We start from the raw sequence: 20,604 nt of genomic DNA, 5'->3' as shown, positions 1-20,604 counted from the left end.
TTTTATAAATACCTCATTATTCCTCCTTAATTTATTAAAAAATCCTTATTTTCCTTATTTTTCGCAAATTTCATCAACGGAAATCAAAATTAGGAAAAAAAAATCTCTGCGCGACAAAAATAACATTTTTTCATATTTATTTAACAGAAAAAACTCTAATAGTACACTGGCTATGGAACAAGGCGTGGGAACGGGTAGGTCGACAAAATGTTATTGCTGGAATCGATGGCAAATAGGTCACTGATAAAGAATAGTTTGGGTGATTAGCTTGATTTTTGGTCATTCTCGGACTATGGGCATCCTAATCTCAAAAATTGTGTTTTTTGTACATATTTGACATCGCCTAGCGGAAAGTAGTACAAATTAAATTATAGTTACTTCGGCAATTCGTCAGAATATTTTGCACAAAACTATCCATACAAGTCAATTCGCTAAAAATACAGGGTGGTCAGTACCAAAATCGAATTTTTCTAATTTTTCGATAGATTTGAGCATTTAAACTTCAGATGTCAACGGCTAATCGTTAGATAATTAATGACCGGTTTACCGCCGGTTCCACGCCGCCTCTCGGCTCGAGAGTCTCGAGTAGAACTATTTGATTTAACATGTACATCTCCCTCAACATTGTCTCAGACATGCGTCCTTAATACAAACAATTCAAGGTTTTAGCCTTATTTAGACTCACCACTTCTTTCAAAATTTATACCTAACAAACAACAGTTGACGAGATCAAAATCCAAGCCAGCAAGTTTTTAAACTTGAGGGTGGGGTCAAGTAAGAATTCACGCCGTAAGCACGTCTAAAATTTCAAAAATTTTGTCGCATCGAAAACTGATTGAAAACTGCCACCCTACATAAACAGTGATGCGTTTTATTTTGAATTCTGAAGCGCACTTACAGTGATAATTGGTGAAGCTAAGCTTTGCTATAGAATCTAATTCAAGCCTTAAACGCGCCCAAAATATTCAACTTTTCATCGTGATAAAAGTGAATTTTACGATACAGCTTTACAAAAACGATACGTCAAAATAAACAATAATGCGTTTTATTTTAAAGTTGAGGCGGACTTCCGATGTTAATTGCTGTATCTTGGAATAATTTCGATTTTTATCGAAAATTTTTTCCTTATTTTTCCTTAATTTCAACTAACAATTTCCTTATTTCTCCTTATTTTTGTGCTAAAACCTCCTGAATTCCTTAATAATAATAACAGTCCAAATTTAGAGAGCCTGAATTAACAAAAAACAGTAAATTTAAACTCAGTGCAAGGAGCATCGGCGAAATATTTGAAAGAAGCAATCTCAGAACCAACAACATCGGCTGAGTAAGTTTAAATTTAAAGTTAATTTAAGTGCACATTTCATCAGCTGAAAAATGTTCAGACCAGAAGTCTCCGAAAGCTCCATTAGTCATTCTAAACTTATATCTGACATTAAGTCCTTTGGACTCCTACAGTTAGATATTGCAATGTACCACCATCGTTCCCTTGTAAATCCTCCAAAATTTTTGCATATTACCATAACGGTTCAAACGTAGTTCAAACATTACGTCCTCAGACAGGACGTTTGAAATTCCTTAAAAACCTTCCAGCTGACATGCCTATAGAAAATCGCTAAAATGAAAAAGAAAGAAAGGAAAAACAAACAGAGAAATCAATTCTCTTCCCTCCCACGAGTCACGTAAAGTGATTCATTTTGTCACAGGTTCCATAAGTAACTTACCTAACGTTCCAATTAAATCAAGTTACTGCGGGTTCTTATATTCCCAAGAAACGAATGGATAAATGCAAACAAACACTCTGTGTCATTTAATCATTCAATCTTCGCTACATCAATAAAATAAATTCTTAGCCTACGTCCATGCAACTTTTTTCCGTCCAAATTTTGGAGCACTGATTTGTAGAGCATCAAATTTATCATGCAGAACATTCTTGCCCGCCGGTGCAGCATCATTCAGAGATAGCCTAGAAGACGATCTACTCTCGTCTCTACTCTGTTCATTCAACAATTCTTTGAGTCGCATGCTACAGTTCTCAATAGCTGCCAAATGTTGTTCCTTGATCTCGATCAACTCACGTTGCCGCTTGATGTTGTATTCGATTTCGTCGTCAATGTTCTTCAGTTGTTCCGAAATTAATTTCTTCAAAAGTTTTTCCCGTCCATCAGCTTCTTGATTCCACAATTCTTCCTGCTGGGCGAGTGCATGTTTCGCTTCTGACTCGTACATTGCCTCGATTTGAGTTTGCTTCTGAATTTCCATATCATAATGCAGTTCGAATTTCTCCTTCAACAAGGCAATCTGTTCGTTTTCATAGCCGTAGCTAATCCTGTTCAACATGTCTATATCATCCTTCAAGTCCTGACGAATCGAGTCAGATCGTTGACGCAATATCATTTTGATTCGCCGCAAATTGAACGGACAACTGATGCGATCCTTTCGTTGTCTTGACACTGAATTCAGCTTTTCGAATTCGCTGGCAATGTCCTCTTTCCGTTGCATCAATTTCATCTCATTGGATCGGAGATCGTCGCTCTCCTTTTGACGCGCTTTGATCTCGCTGATGTGTTTGTTTTGAAAGGACTTTAGGTCGCTGATTTCGTCATCACGCTTATTTCTGCGTTGCATTAAACATTCTTCGTGCTTCCTGGCTTCCTCTTGAAGTCGTAATTGACGGATCTCACTTTCGCGCTTTTCTTGTTCACGTTCCAATTGATCAGCCACCTGAAATTTTGATATTTTTTTTTGTGAATTTAATGTACGAATGAATGAACTACGTTTGCTTTTACCTGTTTGTCCAGCCAATTCATTTTTGCCAGTGCTTCATGGTCTGACTTCGAATCCAATAATATTGAGTCTTGACAAAAACCATTCCGCCACTTTTTGTAGAGTCGGGATTCAAGTTCCAAGCGGCGTTTCTCTTCCTCCGTCCGCTTCACTGTCTCGTGTATGTTAGTTAACATCGAAGAGGATAATTGCTTGGAACGGGGACGATTGAGCTCTAAATGAATAGAAGATTTTGCTGTATTCGAAAGGCCATAAAACAGATGATCAACAAACCTTTCAAGCGCATTTCCTGTTCAACTTTCTCGTCATCCAGCAATTTCTTCAGCTTTTCACGGCGACTTTCCAGCGATTCATTTTTGATTTTGTCCAGCTCGCGTTGCTTGTTCACCTCGTCGGCTTGCTTATAAAATTCGGGAGCTGTCCATTGTTCGAAGCGAGACGTTATCTTTCCCCATTTGTCGAAGTACTTGTCGACAGCAGCTGATTTGTCGATTTTGATTTGCTCAATTTCGCGCCGTCGAACAAATGCAGAATGAAGTTTACTACCTCGCATGGTTACGTTGAGATAGGTCTGGAAAATGTAATGACTTGTTATTGTTATTTATTAGAATTTTACAGATTCTCAATTGGTTAATACCAAGGTATGGGTTATTTGTCTTTCAAATCATAAGGTCTGCAAAAACATGGTAATTTTTGCAATTAAAAAAAGTATCGAAATGTAATTGCCTCACAGAAGTTATGTCATCTTGTTTTTCTCAAACCATATTTATCAATAATAGGTGGAATACTCAGTCATTATGCCACTAACAATAATATAACAAATGCGTATTAATTGAGGGGAATCACAGCTCTTATGATTTTGTTTATAAATTTACTTTTATTTCAGATTATTCTGCAGCAAATAAATTACAAGTCGATGAACTAATGCGTTTTTTATTTTTAAATCGATTAACTCATTTTTTTCCAAAGCGTAGTAGTTGTGATCGCGAAAAACGCGGCTGAAAGTAGGTATTTTCTGAAGGGCAAGAGGTAAGCATCTTAATTACGCATCATGTGCTCTAACATACTTTCAATAGAAGATCTTAAACTCCGCAATTGAGGTCCAAAGTATTTAATTACTTTCATACAAACGAAATTACAATTAGTCCCTCTACACTACCAATAACAATGCCTCAATTGCGACTCTCTGAGTGAATTACTATACGCACCACGCATCAATAGAGTGTTAAAAGAGAACGTCAAAACGAGTGAGCCCCCATCGAGGTCAGGTAAATTAATTGGTTTCTTCCTAGTACCAGTAAAACCATAAATGGTTTTTTTCTCTCTTTTTCCGCTCCTTTACCACTCTATACTACAAAAGAAAATTTCTAGACGCCGTACAATTCTATTTAAATTTGGTTAGGGATCACCGACCAGCTATGGAATCTTTTTTTAAGGGATGGTCTATTAGCGACAAAAACCACTGAAGCACCGCCTAGTGTTGACTCATATCGTTTCGTGTAATAAAGTATTAGATTTTGAGTCAAGACTAGAAAATATTTCATGTACAGTAGTGCGTAAATGGATTTTCATATATACTTTTGCGCACTAGTGCGCAAAACTGACGTTTTGAAAAATTAAGATCCCACTCCTGTTCATAGAATCTTGTTGCTAACTTGTACCTAAACTGGACTTTTGCGCATACGATGTGTTGTCAACCTCGGCTTCGCCTCAGATTGACGATCTTCACATCTATTGCACAAAATTTCCATTTAGGCACATGTTAGCAAAATAGCTATTAATTCACTGACTGAAGTAATAGATTTGAAGGCTGTTTGTCGTTTGTAGAAGGTGAATCGTCTTGTGACTACTATTTTCTTTCTGAGCGAAACATATCCTAGTGGGATATGTGCGCCGGTAAGTTTTTATTCATTGGCTCGGCATGAAGATGGTGAAAAAGTGTATCGGCTGCTTGATTTCCATACATATTCAGTCGAAAGGATTAGCCCAAGGGGGCGAAATAATAAAGTAATGAACGTTCGTTCGAGGTTGAGATTCAAAAATTTTAATCGGAGGGGAGGAATTCAGATTCCTGTGAGTCGTCATTTATGCAACTCAGCATCATAATATTGGTATTGCTGTATGAATGTCGGTGCAAAGTTCACGATGTGTGTTACAACATTATTACACATCTAGAGACTAATAATAATTATTTTCCTAACGTCAGATTGAGTGGTTTCCAGCACGAGCCGGAGGCGAAAAAACCTCTCATAAATCACTATTCCAACACGCATAATTGTAATTGTCTTTTTGGGAATCCATTTTTTTCCAAAACCATTTCTAACTCGATTAGCGGAGCTAGTGGCAAAAAAACCTAACCATCCATTTCCATCACATTCTTTTCATAACAAGCAGTCCCTCAATTTTTTTCAATGATATCGACATTATTGTAACAATAATTTGTTTTGTATTAATGTCGACGTTATCAAAGTTTATATTTCTCACTATAGACTAGTTCCAAAATGAATCCAACCTTCGTGCTGAGTAGATCGCAAATTAATTTTTGTTGAAATTGTTTTAAAAATATGATTATACTAGACTTTTATGTGTGATATGCTGATGTGATAACGATACAGTCGTAATTATTATATTTATTTATAAACATTCATTCATACGAATTTGTGTATTTTTATTATTGTGAGTTGGATCTTCACCTATAGATTGATTCGCGAAAGTCTGCTAATTACGTTTGGTTTTTATTTTATTATTATTTCGAATTGTGAATTCATTTCGGATTTGTGAATTTAATTAAATTTATGTGACGGAAATAAAATGGGCAACAACAGAATGTTCGCAACAGTTACATTGGTGGTTATTTTCGTGTGTGAGTAAAAGCTTTCGTCTTTCTCGAAAAATGTTACCTGTGATTCACAGGCTGTGAATGTGAACTTTAAGGAGTTCTATGACCTTATGAGCTCAGGCCATAATAGAAAATTAGCGTTTTAAATTACTCAAAGTTTGAACAACTAATGACTGTCCAAACTGTTTTGTTTGGAGTAATTTCTCAACGTTTAGTAAAGCTAATATTTATGATGTATGTTGGTCGACCTCAATTTTTTTACCAGAATTTGCACAAAAACGTTAATTTTGTAATCTCTTATTTATCAGTCTGGCAACGAGACTCTTTTTGTGTGCGAAAAATGTAGAAATCAAAAATTATTGCGGAAACTGTAGGTTAAATATTTAAAAAAAAATGGTAAAATTGTGGACGCTAACACAGATTTGACCAATTTTAAATCACTCAAACAGTGGTAGATTTGGTGTGTGTTGCAGTGGTATTTCAGCGTAATTTGTTCATGTGATCATTCGTATCAAGTTATTTGTTTACCGAGGGAAGAAAATAGGAAATTCCAACAAGAACATTTGCTACCAGAGCGGAGCGAGGTGCTATTAATAGTTTTTGATGAATAGAAACTATAATTATTTGTTTATCTAGGGAACCACCGCTCTGACCGCAAACATCACTCTTGTTTGAATCTCCTATTTCTCCTAAATGTGAACACAACGTTTTTTCATGTGTACATGGTGTGATTACTCGCTTTTCTCCACGAAACAAAAACATACATTCTCCATATCATTTTTGAAAGCATAAACAAAGTGATCTTGCAGAGTGGAATTAAACTCAGTAATTTGATTCCATGTAAAGCTAATACAGCCGATGTTACTCATAATTTCCGGGTTCTAAAAAAAACAGTTTTTAGGTCATTTTAGAAGTTGTTTGCTCAATATTCCTATTACGGTCACATTTCGAAAACACAATCGGGGATTTTTCAGGGCAAATAATTGCGAAGAAGTGACTCTCAATTTCATCACGTGTTTGTTTGAATTGCTTATATAATGCGATTCACATTACGATGAAATTGATGTTATTTACTTGGCTCTCAAATTGAAACGATTACGTTTGTTTTGTAGCATCGATTCGGTTTTTCCTTCGTCTAATGGGTAGAACAAGCTTCAAGCTACATTTTTTTGTTACATTAGAGTGCAATAACATAAACATAGCTCTTGAATTTTATTGCGCTTGACTTTGACGAATCATAACCAATTCAAATGTTTTTTTTTCTAATTCGCTCTGAATGATAAGATTTTTCAATTTATTCAGACTTCGTAGCTAACACAATATCTCTGGCAGTTGTTACCAGAAGTGAATGGGGAGCAAACCCATCAAAATTGGTCGAATGTACAAATGGATCAGCACCGCATGTATTGATTCATCACTCGTACATACCAGCCCATTGCAACAATACCGACGACTGTAAACGTGCGGTAAGTCGAAAAAAACTCCACTAAGGCAGGCACGGACTGGCTGGTTGAAGGGCGGAAATTACTTTTAGTAAAAAAGGAAAGGGCGCATCAGGATTTGCCGGATAAGCCCATGTGGTCAGTCTTAACCTGCACTAAGGGATTAAAGTATGTCACGCTCTGTAGGTTACATTAGGCTCACCTAGATATTTTGAAGTTTCCCTTACAATTTAGTGTTCGATCTTAAAAACGTCGATTTTAGCGTTACACACTTCATGCACGACCCCTGAGCTTTTGCTAAATCTTTCATTAAGGGTTTTTTCCGCAGATGCGATCTATGCAAAATTTTCACCAGAATGAACGAGGATGGAATGACATCGGATATAAGTAAATTGATTGAACCAAATATCGACGAGCAACAAACTGTACGGAAAATACTTACTAAAATTTCAGCTTTGCAATTGGAGGCGATGGACAAATTTATGAAGGAAGGGGATTCAGTGTAATCGGTGCTCATGCACCTAAATATAACGTTAAAAGTGTCGGTATCTGTTTGATTGGCGATTGGTCAGGTATGACAGTCAATCTAGTTTTTTTTATCGAATTCGGTACCATTAAACGTCGCCTCAATATTTCAGATGAACTACCACCGTCACACATGATTGAAAACGTCCATCGTCTAATAGAGTTCGGCGTTAGCACCGGAAAAATACAAGAAAATTACACTCTATTGGGTCATCGACAGGTGAGAAATACACAATGTCCGGGTGACAAACTGTTTAAGGAAATATCAACATGGAAGCATTTTGAAGCATTGCCACGAGTATTCACTGACGATAATGTTTAATCGATAAAAATATTTTCTTTATATAAATTTAGCGATAGTCTTTGATCGAACAAATGTTTTGCTCATTAAAAATGAATTTCGGTTGGGTAACGACCCGATGCTTCGTGAGTTTCATTAATCTGTGAATTTTCATAGACAGAAGTGGTTCTTCATTTCTATGAAATTTTTTTTTTTTTTTTAATTTGACCATGGTGTAACCAAAGACCAAATTATTCCATCCTATCCCTTTGAGAAATTTTTATTCGAAAAAATCAAGACCTTAGAATTCAAGAAATTTCGAGGAAACTAAGAAAATTTCGAAAAAGAATTTTCGATTTTCTTGATGTAAGAAAATCAAGAAAATTTTGGAAAATCGAGCCAGTGGCCCCATGACAAAGACCTTTATTATTATACCAATAAAGATCTCCATATAACCTTTGCATGTCAAAAACATACCAGACTCGGAACAAAAAGATACAAACGATTAATCCTAACCGCCAATATCACCTTAAGAAAGCGTACTAGATCGACGTGACGCCTACGAAAATAAAACAAAAATAAGAAAACTGGCGCAAAGAAAATCGGAAGGAAAATTTCGTCGAGAGCTCGGTTGATGTGGTTTAGTCGATCGCCAACAACAGAACCGATAATTTATAACATTTGACTGATCAAAAATTGAATAAAATTTTCTTTCAATTTCTCTCCGTTTTTTCTGTGAATTTATTTTCGTCATTGAACCGTGATTAATCAAAGTGAAATTGGTTTTGAATTGGAAAAGCGTGATAATCAAAATATAAATACGGTCGAAGTGATATGGTAAATGGAATGAAAAAAATAGATTTTGTGGTGCCAACAATGCGGTGCTCTCGAAATTAGTTCATTTTGATGGATCAAGAAAAGAAATATCAAGTTACATAAAAATCAATGTAGTGTTTGTTCGAAAATTCACCAACAGAAATTTTGAAGAGAACAAAAATCCTCTTAGTGATATCATTGCTAATATGGAACACATTTTTTTTTTCTTTAGAGGAAACGTCTGTGATCGAAAGCAATAAAAGAGTAAAAATACATTTTCAATTCAATTTAGATTTCAATTTATCAAACCAATTGTCGGTGAACATTCACATTCAGTTTCCAAAAATTGAAACCGAAAAGAAATTTATTCCGTATTCAATTTTCAACATTCGGAAGATTCATAATTTTCAAACAATTTTCCCGTTCATTTAAAACAGTAGAAAAAATAAAGACGACGAGATCGGGTCGGGTAAAAAAGCATACATAAAATATAGGTGTAAAGAAATGGTGGAACGGAAAATATTTATTTTTAGGCTTTTCACATCATCATATTGTACATATTGAAAATGTCGCGTGAATAACGAGATTTAACATTTCGCTTAGCGGCTAATACTGACTATTCACGTAGCACGTATACAATAAAAATGTGTGCCAAGTAAATAATATTTTCATTTTATAATTAAAAAAAGTCCATGAAAAACATACCGAAATCTCAACCATTTTCCTATTAGATTTTCAATTTTATTCAATTGATCGTTTCTATTGAAATTATTTTGTAATTTACTTCGTGAATGTTCCATTAGCATGGCATTTTCTTGTTGCTTCTGTTCATTCCGAAAATTCTACTTTTGTGATTGGGTTAAGAAAAAGGCTACGACTGTGTTCCTGCTATTATTGTTAGACATGGAATATTGTACGTTCAAAATTTTTAACACAGAACGAAAAGTCAAAATTGTGTGAATGGAATGAAATTTAAAATGTGGTTACTGGATGAACGTAAAAATAACTTCAGAAACAACGGTATGGCAACCGTTTGTATTCTATCAGTAGATAATGTCAGTACAATTATTTTCACTTCACAAACGGTAAATGTCTCGCCATTATAATCATAGTACATTACGCATTTGTGGGATTTGGTTATCTACAAGGTAGGAATTTGTATCCCGAGCCGAAGGCGAGTGCAACAATACTCCGATTGGATAAATAAATTATCCCACAGAAACGTAAGGTATTTTACACAACTCCTTAAGACTCACATCATATTAGATGATAGGATTGGTCAATTAAGGAGGACACATAAATCAAAAAGGTCTCGAAAATGAGGGGTGTCATAAAGAAAGCATTCGTAAAAAGTTGGTTTGTACACATGTTTGTATTTATAGCAAATAGAGTTAGTAATACCTGTATGACGATTCGCAAAAATTTATCTTTACATTTGTCTCAAGGGTCGAATTAGCAATTGATTAATTAGTAATTTTCGATTCATCATTTCTTTAAATAAATTTGAAATGAGAACAAAAAGAAGGCGAGACGGTAGGTCGGATAATTTTAATTCATTCACGATAGCTCTTTGTTTAGAAAAAATTCAAATCGGTTGCAGTCTTCTTAAAAAAATTAGCAGAAGGCAAGTACTTTGGTACTCGACTGAACAGTGAATATTCGACGAGTTACATCAAGTGTTTTGAGTACGACGACGGTTTCGTACATACATAATATTCGTAACTTGACAGTTGCGTGTATAAAATTTCATAACAACTGTCAAGCTATGAACGTATGAGAATCGAGGCCCAGCAGAGTTTCCACGCTTACACAGAAAATTGTGTGGAAAGTAAATGTCAAAACGCAACCAAGTAATTGCATCCATTAAAAGCTTCACGCTTCAATCGGCAATAAATGTGGAAGTTGTTCAAACGATTTGTTTATTTTCTATTCGATTTAATTTCCTAAGCAAAAATGTATAAATTCGCAGTCGAATAATTGCTCTATTGTATCACCAGACACCAAAATAAAATGTTTCATTACGTATCCCAGAAATACAAAGAAAAAAAGTTTTTTTATTATTATTAAAAAAGTAAACAAACATTCTATCCCCAACACCAGTGATTCAAATTTTTTTTTTTTTTATATATTTAGCTCAATTTCAAACAAAATTTTGAAATTGCTACGAATAATTTTGTTTTTTTTTTGTAAAAAAAAAATTCTCTAAAATTTATTTCGCCGATTCACTGTTATATCTTCAAACAGCTGGTTACGACGCTCCGATTTAACAAAATGTGTTGGTAGAGGCTACCATATTATACATGGATTAGTATTATACTGCGCAAACTTCATCCGATTTGAAAGAGAAAATGGGATAAATGAAAGAGGAACGCATAAGAAAATTGTTTATTCTGACCGTGACGTTGGTTTTCGAGATGTATGTTCATACCGAACGGTATGATAAATTAATTTCTTATTTACTCGGAGAGTTCCTTAAAACCACAAGTCTGGCTAAATGGTACACGAAAATACACTGAAACATTCTCGATAGCGTCACAGTGAATGTGACTATATGAAACGCGTATGATTGTCTTAAAAACAAATTGAATATTCCAATGAGAATAGGAGATTTTTTTTATGTAATAAAGTCTGTTTGATTTAAATATCACCTTCGTGTAAATGTATAAACGTTACATTTATACCGGCAGCCGTTGGTGGTGTTAGTTCATCTTCGATTTTAGTTTTTCATTTTCTGTTCACATAACAAAAAAACCGAATTTTATTAATAAATTGGGGTGAAGGTCGGTGTATTTGGATGTTATGATTCGGTGAAATTTATTAATTTAATTTCGAAGAATTTAGATTTTCATTCAAATGAATAGAAGAAAGAGACGAACGACAATGCGAATGCTTGCAATGGAAATTATTTTAAGGTTGTTCTAGAAGATCTATGGCAAGTAGTTCTGAAAAGATTTTTATTGTGTAGCAAACATTTTAAGAAACGAATGAGCGACGTACAATGCAGGTGGTTGAGTTACCAAGGCGAAAGGAGTTCTGAAAGAACAGATTACATTGCTGCTGTGTCTGGGCCCATGAGTTCTCTAATTTTTCTTTCACTTATTGTCCTTCTTTTTTTCTAAAAAGAAAAATACTTCGAAGTCTCTCCGTTCCTGTACGACCTTTTTAGCTGTTCCACGTTTTTAGACGGTGACACACACTACATTGACTTTTGTAATTTCAGTCAGTTTAAAGCTTTTTTGTTTAATGAAAGTCGTCAATTGATTTTATTTGGAAAATTAATTTACGTTGCAAAATTAATGGCAAAATTAGATTATTTTCTGCGTCAAGCCATATGCACTTCTTTCAAAAATTTAATTGCTTTGCTTGATGTTATTTTTAATATTTTTTTTATGCGTCAATTGATGCGCCAATAAATAAATAAAAAATATGTTACTTCAAAAACGTACGTCCGTTTGACGAATACAAATGGATTGAAGTCAATTTTGAGCGCACCCACAATGTTATTTTTACAGCAATGATATCACAGCCACAAATTGATCATTTTTTCGCAAGCATAAATCAAACATTGTGAAGTGTTTTGAAGACAAACTGAACCAGTAACTAGTGATACAAAATATTATGCCGATAACAAACGTGAATTCGGGTGCAGATAAAGGCACTGGTCGAACCACTTTTCGTCCACCATGGGTTAAGGGTGGCGAAGCACCACAGCCAGTGCCGATGCCAACGACACCATGGTCGAAACGAAATTCTATAACGCCGGATCCATCGAAAGAAAATGGTCAGTCATCACAGAAAGATGTTAAACTACAGTCCCGTGAAGTTAAAGTTCCGGTCACGACAACAACAAAAAGAACTCCAGCCACACCGTTAAAGAAGAAGGAAGTTGAGGAGGAGAAAAAGCCGAGTGGAAGTGCTGCTGCTGAAAATCCAGGAAAATTTGCGAGACCAGTTTTGAAGAAGGTGGCCAAAGTGGAAGAAGCATCAAAACCACCGAGTAAAACTACAACAGCAGACAAAAAATCGGTACCAGTAGGTAAGTCGAAGACACCGGTCGTAGAGGAATCATCCGAAGAGGAAGAAGAAAGTAGTTATGAAGAAGTGACAGAAACGGAGACCGAAACAGAAAGCGATAGCGATGAACCGCCGCCACCACCACCAAACAAAAACAAAAAGGGTAAGCGTAATTTCTGAACATTTTTTCTTTCGAACACAAAGTTTTTTCTTTGACAATGACCGAATTGGAATTGGCAATTGGCACACAATTATTTTTATTCAAGAGAACTGAAAAGGGGCTAACCATAAACGAACTGTATCCAGCCCTCAATTGTTTTTAGTAATGAAACCAATGGCTTCCAGCTAACTGCTTCTATTCGATAACTAAAACGAAGTTTTTAATTTCATCGATTGCTTCCACTTACCAAAAGAAAATTGTTTATAATTCCCCTGAGATTGGATTTTGTCAACTAAAATGTTTTTATAACAAAACATACCACTCATACCATTCATCAGTGAGATCATCGGTTTGTTTCATACAATCACAGATATGGATTACAAATCGGGGTAGTCCTTTGATCGATAAAAGTTTTCGTACATTTTCATATGATTTCGGTATTAATTTAAAATGCAGATGTTTATGTCAAAATCTTACACAAATGAACCAAGAAATGTTGGTTTTCAACAGAACCAACACCGTATAAATCTGGCGTGTAATTAAACTGATTTCAAAACTTTACATTTATTCCATCAAAAAGAGTTGGAAGTGTGAAAAAGATATTAATTGGAAATGACACTGATTATCACAACAAATATAACTATTAAGTCTGCAAAAAAAAAAATCGAATTGTGAATAATATGAAAGATAATTGGATAGACCAGTGTTCCACGACACTATTGGTCATTCACTCGAACTTGAAACCTATGTCAATGTCATTTTGATATTACACTACCCGATACGAAAAATATTTGTTTCCTAATGAGGATATCTTTATCTTGACACCTATGTTGATTTTCTTTGATATGAGATTAACGAGATAAGGTAACAATTACCCTTCTAGGGGTAACAAATTCAAGTCAAGGATCAACGATTTTTCGTATCGGGTTATGTAATAATATGGCGCTGGTCTAACAATGTAGTTGTCGAAATATTTATCAATGAAAATATCTGGAATTAAAGTTTATTATCAATCAAAAGAAAAAGAAATTATTTTTTTTAGCCAACATGAACATTTTTCTCTAAAAATACTCTAACCCCGATTTGTTTTTTCCGTTTATCGTTTTTCTTTCACCATTCAAACCTTGCATTGTATAAGCATGGGACACACAGAAAGATATAAAATGTGTCAAACCAGAAGAAATAGAGAGAGACGATGTTTTCATTTTTGTATAGCGTGTAAACATATTTTTATAAATTCGCCCACATAATGTTATTTCTCTGTTTGCCAATTACGAGAAATTAAAATGATTATACAATGACAAATGGTCCGTGAAATGTTTTGAGAATTTCAAGAACGGACAATTCATTACGTTCAACAAATCAACACTGGAGTCATTGAACATCTTCATTGTACAAATTCACTCCGTTTTATTTGTGAGCTTCTGTCCATAATTATTGATTATTGATTACAATCTGTCATGTAAACATGTCCCTAAACATCATTTCATTTGATAATCTCACATAGTCATTTTGTTCATTATTCGTGCACAATCACTGCTAATATTTGTACATAATCATAATCCATACAAATTTTCAAACATCCATAGCACCGGCCAAAGATGAATCACCTAAACAAGTAGCAGCTCCCACTAAACCAGTACCAGCACCAGTAGTAAAACCGCCTTTAACCCGACAAATATCCGCTAGAAATGCTCCTGTAGAGAAACCTGCTATCCCAGCAACTCATGCAAAATTTACTCCCCCAAAAGCCCCTTTTTCTAAAAGAGTTGTACCGAATAAATCCGTTGAACAAACCACTCCACCTTCACCTGAAACAAATAAGTCCATTTCTCCGAATTCAAAGATCCAAAACGATGTTCAAAAGGATCTATCGAAAGGTTCTCAGAAAGAAAATGGTAAAGAACTACCAAAGGAAAGTCCAAAGGAGATTAAAAAAGATTCTTTGAAAGTAGCTTCAAAACAACCTTTGAAAGAAGCTTCAAAAGAACCTTTGAAAGTAGCTTCAAAAGAACCTTTGAAAGAAACTTCATCAGAACCTTTGAAAGAAGCGCTAAATGAACTTTCAAGACAACTTTCAAAAGAGCCTTCAAAAGTAGCTTCAAAGGAACCTCCGAAAGTAGCGTCAAAGGAATCTTCAAAAATAGCTTCAAAGGAACCTCCAAACGTAGTTTTAAAAGAACCTTCAAATGCAGTTTCTAAAGATGTACCAAACGGAGTTTCAAAGGAACATTCAAAAGACTTTTCAAGTAAAAAATCACAAAACCAAACCAATGAAACCACCCCCATTGATGACAAAGTTGTAACCAAAAAGCCCTTTCTTAAACAAAATTCTGTAAAACCCATCTCCCAATCTCCCAAAGAAATCCTAAAAAATGAAATTGCTACAAAATCAGAACCAGAGATAATTGAAACATCAAAATTAACGACCGAACCGACGACAGAACAAACAAACGAAATAAACAGACCAATCAATAAGAAATTTGGACTAACTACTGGTAAATCAACAGAAACAAAATCAGCTCCAGAAAAGACTGTGTCTGAGAAGGTCGTACCTTCCAAGCAAGTAACCCTGAAACCAATTCCCGAGAAGACTGTTCAACCGAAACCAGCATCGGAGTCGAAGATACAAAAGCCTGAATTAAAGCCAATACCACCAAAACCGGAGCCAGTTCCCGAACAAAAGCAAATTCCGACTAAATCATCACTAAAGCCGATTCCTCCGAAGCCTGAACCGGATACAACGAAGGCAGCACCACCACCACCTCCTCCACCTCCTTCTGGAATGGGTTCGAATAAAATATTCTGCTTTTTACACATTCTGAAATGTTGGACTGTTCTTTAACCAGTGTCAATGTTAGGAATGTGTAGGTTGCATCTAATATGATCACAGATATCAATTATTCTACTCTTTGTAGGTATACCGCCTCCACCACCTCCACCTCCAGGACTATCAGCTCCGCCTGAGTTTGAACGGAAACCGATGACAGAGAAACACAAACAGATGTTAGAAAAACTAAAAACGCGTCCTCGTAGACGTCCAGATTGGTCAGACATGATGAAGGAAGTAGAGTCCGGTCGCAAATTAAAACATGTTCAGTGTAATGATCGTTCATCTCCAATAATATCTTGCAAATCGGTGACAAATATTCAAGGACAGTACATATTCGAAACTGAAAAGGCAAACGTACACAACGTGCTACTGAAACAAATTCAAGGCGGTGTGCGCCTGAAGCCTACGAAAACAAATGATAGAAGTAGACCGATTTTGGAAGGTCTGAGAAAGTTCAGACGACAAATGACCATTGAAGAACAAATTCAAAAATCCGAATCAAGAGCTCAACTAAATGTGGTAAGATTGTTGCTATTACGAACACAACTGAATTCAGACTTTATATGGTTTAGGAAGTGCCTGTGGAAGAATCAGAAGATGAGATGGACGATATTGATAAATTACGCGATGATTTACAGTCAACGAAACAGATGCTAGCACTTGAGCTCCGAAACAAAGAAGCACAAGAACGTGAAAACAAACGACTAGCAGCTAGAGTACAAATATTAGAAGCAGAACTGGAGCGTGAGAAATGGCAACCAATTCCATCAAAAACAGAAAATAAAGAAACACCACCGGCCAGTGAGGCATTACTACAGTCATTAAAGAAGGAAGCAGAAGAGGCTCAGAAAACATCCAAATTACTGGAGAGGAAATACCAAGAAGGTGACAAAACTTAAATGTTAATCAAGAGGAATATGATGTATACAACAAATTTGAACTCAATTTTAGCTGCTGATCAATTGGACGCTGTTAAGAATGAAAATGAGAGACAGAAAATTACTATAGCTAACTTGGAACGCAGACTAGCACAACAGGTAACGTCTTCGTTTCGTACTCTGTATGATTTCGTGTTTCTTCACAGTGCTCGAGAGTAAATTTAGCTTGTTAAATCAAAATTACACCGGAAAAATTAATTTCCGGGAAATGGGGCTTGTCGGTGAACTTAAGTTGTCGGCTAATTGCTACCGCATTAACATTTAAGTAATGATCATTGATCAAGCAATTCAATCGAATCTAATGTTGGCACAAGTATCTAAAATGTAGATATTGAACAGATAATTGTTTTGTAAATTAGGATACGAAAATAACGATTGACTTAGGTCATACCATAGCCTGGCTGGTTCACATAAAAATGTATAGCAAAAGACATATTCATTTCGGTCTAGATACCCGACTAGCTTTTTAAAATTACTAGTGAACAGCTTGGAAAAAAGACGAATACGTCGGCTTAAAACAAGGAAAAGAAACCTACTTTACAACTGTTGTCTGCTGAAACTTCACTGGCACTTAGCCCCTTCTTTACGGGAAATTGCTCAATCTAAAATACAGTCGACGACTTTGAAACAGTTGATGGATTTTGTTTCAGCTGATCCACTGAGTGGATTCCAATGATGCAAACAAAAGTTCTTACACTTGTCTATATTCGCGCAAATATTTTCACGAATTTTCACAAATTTCTCAAAATTTGAGAAAATAGCAAAAATGTGAGAAAAATCGTGAAAATATTTTTGCGAATATAGGCACTGGGTGGTAGTTCTAAAACCGTTTAAGGACGTAAAACACTTTTGTTTGTATAAGTGGATCAGCTGAAATGAAATCAATCACTTATTTCAAAGTCACTGGCTGTAATTTACCTTGAAAATATGAGCAAGAACTCTGCTAACAACCTCATCCAGCAAATAATTTCGTATTTCATTTTAACGCTAAGCAATTAACATTTATTAACCGTAAAATAAGGCTTCAGACAATGAGGATGGCAGTGATGACGTCGTCATTAATTTGCATAATAATCCGTCAAACATATGGGGGAATCAAAACGAATACGTCTACAGTTATTGTTGGAGTAACAAGGTATTCGATAATTGTTTGTAAGCGTCATTGTATTCGTCATCGTCACTCTTGTAAACAAGGAATTACGATTTGTGTTAAAAACATAAAACACAACCCACAAAGACTCCCATAAACTATTCGAACATTGAACATTTTTGTCGATTTGCGAAGAGCCAGATCGATCTTACAGAGTAACCTGATCAGAGACAGTACACTAATACATGCATCATATTTGCATGACTGCAATCAACTATAATTGTGTGATTGGAAACTTTTCTTTAGGGTGGTAGCATGATCGATAACCGTCGGCAAAGTGAAGCCGGCCAAAAGGATAGCTCTCCAGAACCCGAGTTGGAGCTATCTGAAGAAGAAGAAGACGAGGATGAAGAAAAGAAAGCAGAGAGAATTGCTAGACGTCTCCAGAGGGAGGTGAAAATGCTGTGCACCAAACTGATTCGACTAAAGGACAAAGAGCGTGCAGCAAAGCGCGAACGAGAAAATCTACGTGATGCTATCAAGAAGAATGAAGGTTTATTGAAGTAAGTGGCGAGATGAATCCTAGTTTCAGCTTAAACATCGATGGATTCTTCGTTCACGTGCCTGATGAAATAACCGAAATTTTTCACAATTTTCTTAGGATCGAACATAAAAAATTCAAAAAGCTTCAACGCGAAGTCGATAAAATGGCAGCAATGATGAAAGACGATGACGAAGGGAACGGTAGTGACGATGATACCAAGCCACCGGCCGAAGATGTGGAAGACGAAGAGGACGAGGAGTCCGAGGAAGAGGACGAAGAGGACAGTGATTCGGAAGACGAATCGGAAGGCGGAACCGATAATGAGAGCGAATCCGAAGCAGAGGTAAAGTTTATAAATTTGATTTGACCTTCATGTTTAATTAGCCAATGTGTATAATATTTAGGATGCCACGGACGAGAAAAAGAAGATCAATTACGAACCTAGAATTAAGCGCCACGATGGACGCGTTTCGGCACTTAAGAAAGGAAACTATTTACTGCAAGCTAATGTGGATCGTTTACAGGATGAAATAAATAAAATGCGAGAGAAGTCGGTGACGTTACAACGTGATCTGGATTCAGTGCTATCAGAATTGGGCTAAAAGGCCGTAAAGAATACAGAAATTACTTTTCTATTTTAAATAGTGGATAACTGAGTCTTTGCTTGTTCTGTGTTCGCGTATTATGCGTATGTCTATCATATTGATTCATCGTCCATCAATGGATTATAAACCAAAGTGTTTATGTTATTATACCGAAATGGCGAAATTTTTCTTTGGAGGTTATGCAGGATGTTCCTCTCGTATTATACGCTTTTTTGAATTCGGATCAAAAGCTTCTGTTTATAAAAAAAATTGCAATTTACATTTTCTTTAAATAATATTTTGTGATCGCAGCCTTATCGAATAAGAAAATTTAATAAAATTTGGAAAAATGCATCAAAGTCTTTTTGTTTGTCATTTTCAACTAGAAAATTTGGATTCATCGATCCCACTTAAATTAGAAAATCGAAATTGGATCTTACCGATTCTCGTTGGTTTATCAATTTATATTAAAATGTTGCATTAGTTAAACAATGCACAATAAAAAGATTAAAAAATTTTCGGCAACCAAAACACAAAATACACACAACAAACCGTTTAAACGTAAACAATCCACTGAATGTAGTGAAGCCACTGAACCCCACTGAAGGTTCTTTTTCAAGCCGACGCGACATAGCCATGAGTATGTTCCCTTAGCATATCATAAAAACAGCGCCATGCTATAAGGCTGCATAGGTTTTTGCAAGGTAAATATAGTGAGAAAGTAATGCCATATATAACCGAATCAGATGTGCGGTGGCACGAAAGTTCGATACAAACGCCATCTCATCCCTTCGTTGAAAGCAAAAAATGGAATAGAAAGTCGGGCCATCTGTTGTGAGATAGCGAAAATATTTTTGTGAAATCCAAGTAAATCGTAGTCAACCATTTTAAAAAAGATGTCATTGGCATCGAACTTATGTGCTAGGCCGCGCGTCTGAATGGCATTACCTCCTCACTACTATATTTACCTTGGGTTTTTGTTCCAAGTAAACACGAATATTCACTGGCCGAACGAACACGCTTTCGTCCATAGATATCGTTTTTCACATAAATGTTGATGAGGTTATGTCTCCATGGATGAAATTTGACATTTCGTATGGTCTTGTCGATGGAGTGATTGATTTATAAAGAAGGGTGTGACGTCTTAACCTTTTCTTTCGCAAAATAAGGGTGATTTCTCAACTCAATTTGGTTAGCAAGAAACTCATATGTTTGATTGTTTCTTTAAGTTCCAACAGTTCCACACTTCCATCAATGATCAATAAATTGTGTTACAACAGTTGTCTCGCTCTACGCGTGCTCGTAGAAATACGAAGTGCCAATGTAAATGAGAATCTTGAAATAGTGTAGAACGAAGAAGAAGAAAAAGAAAAACAAGAAGTCAATCGGTCAAACAGCTTTTTAGCCCCGTACGAAGTACGAAGGGGCTTATAGGATTACGATGCCGTGTGTAATTGATGGAATTCGAAGCAGACGGTAAGGGCAAAGTGTTTGCCTATGTTCATAGATAACGAATCCGCAATAAAAATTTTGTCCTTCCGTCCGTCTGTCCGTCCGTCCGTCTATCCGTCCGTATGTCACGTCGATATCTTGAGTAAATCAAATCCGATTTCAAAAATTTTTTTTTTCCCTGAAAGATAGTCAAAATAGTGAGGCTAAGTTCGAAGATGGGCGATTTTGGGTCGACCCTTCCGGAGCTGGGGCCCAATAAGTGCCTAACTGTTTTTCGACGATATCTCCAGACATTTAAGCACT

At 35.8% G+C, this 20,604-nt stretch overlaps 3 protein-coding genes and 1 long non-coding RNA gene across 5 annotated transcripts; 2 read left to right on the top strand and 2 right to left on the bottom strand.

The window, feature by feature from the left end:
• Window positions 1–1,785: 1,785 nt before the first annotated feature.
• On the bottom strand, window positions 1,786–19,313 carry LOC119080559 (trichoplein keratin filament-binding protein; the record flags this gene model as incomplete). The annotated part of the gene is made up of 4 exons (XM_037188997.1): window positions 1,786–2,721; window positions 2,787–2,998; window positions 3,058–3,355; window positions 19,290–19,313. Coding segments are annotated over 4 exons (1,404 nt in total), but the record flags the coding sequence as incomplete, so codon positions are not given.
• On the top strand, window positions 5,255–8,012 carry LOC119067233 (peptidoglycan-recognition protein LB). Its single transcript, XM_037170093.1, has 5 exons — window positions 5,255–5,647; window positions 6,926–7,089; window positions 7,394–7,452; window positions 7,519–7,637; window positions 7,704–8,012. The coding sequence occupies exons 1-5, from the start codon at window positions 5,596–5,598 to the stop codon at window positions 7,910–7,912; spliced, it is 603 nt and encodes a 200-aa protein (XP_037025988.1). The 5' UTR covers window positions 5,255–5,595; the 3' UTR covers window positions 7,913–8,012.
• LOC119066552 (trichohyalin-like) lies at window positions 8,500–19,208 on the top strand. Of its 2 annotated transcripts, XM_037169095.1 has the most exons (10): window positions 8,500–8,707; window positions 12,199–12,863; window positions 15,371–15,649; window positions 15,779–16,212; window positions 16,266–16,578; window positions 16,645–16,730; window positions 17,653–17,766; window positions 18,028–18,284; window positions 18,383–18,608; window positions 18,670–19,208. In XM_037169095.1, the coding sequence occupies exons 2-10, from the start codon at window positions 12,305–12,307 to the stop codon at window positions 18,865–18,867; spliced, it is 2,466 nt and encodes an 821-aa protein (XP_037024990.1). In that variant the 5' UTR covers window positions 8,500–8,707; window positions 12,199–12,304; the 3' UTR covers window positions 18,868–19,208. The 2 variants fall into 2 exon arrangements, with proteins under 2 accessions (XP_037024990.1, XP_037024999.1); XM_037169104.1 differs by lacking the exon at window positions 17,653–17,766 and having other exon boundaries at window positions 8,501–8,707.
• Window positions 14,571–15,088, bottom strand: LOC119067340. Its single transcript, XR_005085922.1, has 2 exons — window positions 14,900–15,088; window positions 14,571–14,851 (listed from the first exon to the last, which is right to left on the bottom strand). It is a non-coding gene; the product is annotated as an uncharacterized LOC119067340 (long non-coding RNA).
• Window positions 19,314–20,604: the final 1,291 nt, after the last annotated feature.

The sequence above is a fragment of the Bradysia coprophila genome, chromosome II, assembly GCF_014529535.1.
Source record: "Bradysia coprophila strain Holo2 chromosome II, BU_Bcop_v1, whole genome shotgun sequence".
Lineage (NCBI taxonomy): Eukaryota > Metazoa > Arthropoda > Insecta > Diptera > Sciaridae > Bradysia > Bradysia coprophila.
The sequence above is the reverse complement of the archived record's forward strand: the minus strand, read 5'-3'. Positions and strand labels throughout refer to the sequence as shown.

What these genes read in the sequence shown, in the direction of transcription:
- LOC119066552 (XM_037169095.1), top strand. Translation starts at nt 12,305, where the DNA reads ATGCCGATAACAAACGTGAATTCGGGTGCAGATAAAGGCACTGGTCGA. An exon ending in GGAGAGGAAATACCAAGAAG is followed by an intron (nt 16,579 to 16,644) that starts GTGACAAAACTT and finishes ACTCAATTTTAG; the next exon opens with CTGCTGATCAATTGGACGCT. An exon ending in AAGAATGAAGGTTTATTGAA is followed by an intron (nt 18,285 to 18,382) that starts GTAAGTGGCGAG and finishes CAATTTTCTTAG; the next exon opens with GATCGAACATAAAAAATTCA.
- LOC119067233 (XM_037170093.1), top strand. Translation starts at nt 5,596, where the DNA reads ATGGGCAACAACAGAATGTTCGCAACAGTTACATTGGTGGTTATTTTC. An exon ending in ATTGGTGGTTATTTTCGTGT is followed by an intron (nt 5,648 to 6,925) that starts GTGAGTAAAAGC and finishes CAATTTATTCAG; the next exon opens with ACTTCGTAGCTAACACAATA. An exon ending in CCGACGACTGTAAACGTGCG is followed by an intron (nt 7,090 to 7,393) that starts GTAAGTCGAAAA and finishes TTTTTTCCGCAG; the next exon opens with ATGCGATCTATGCAAAATTT.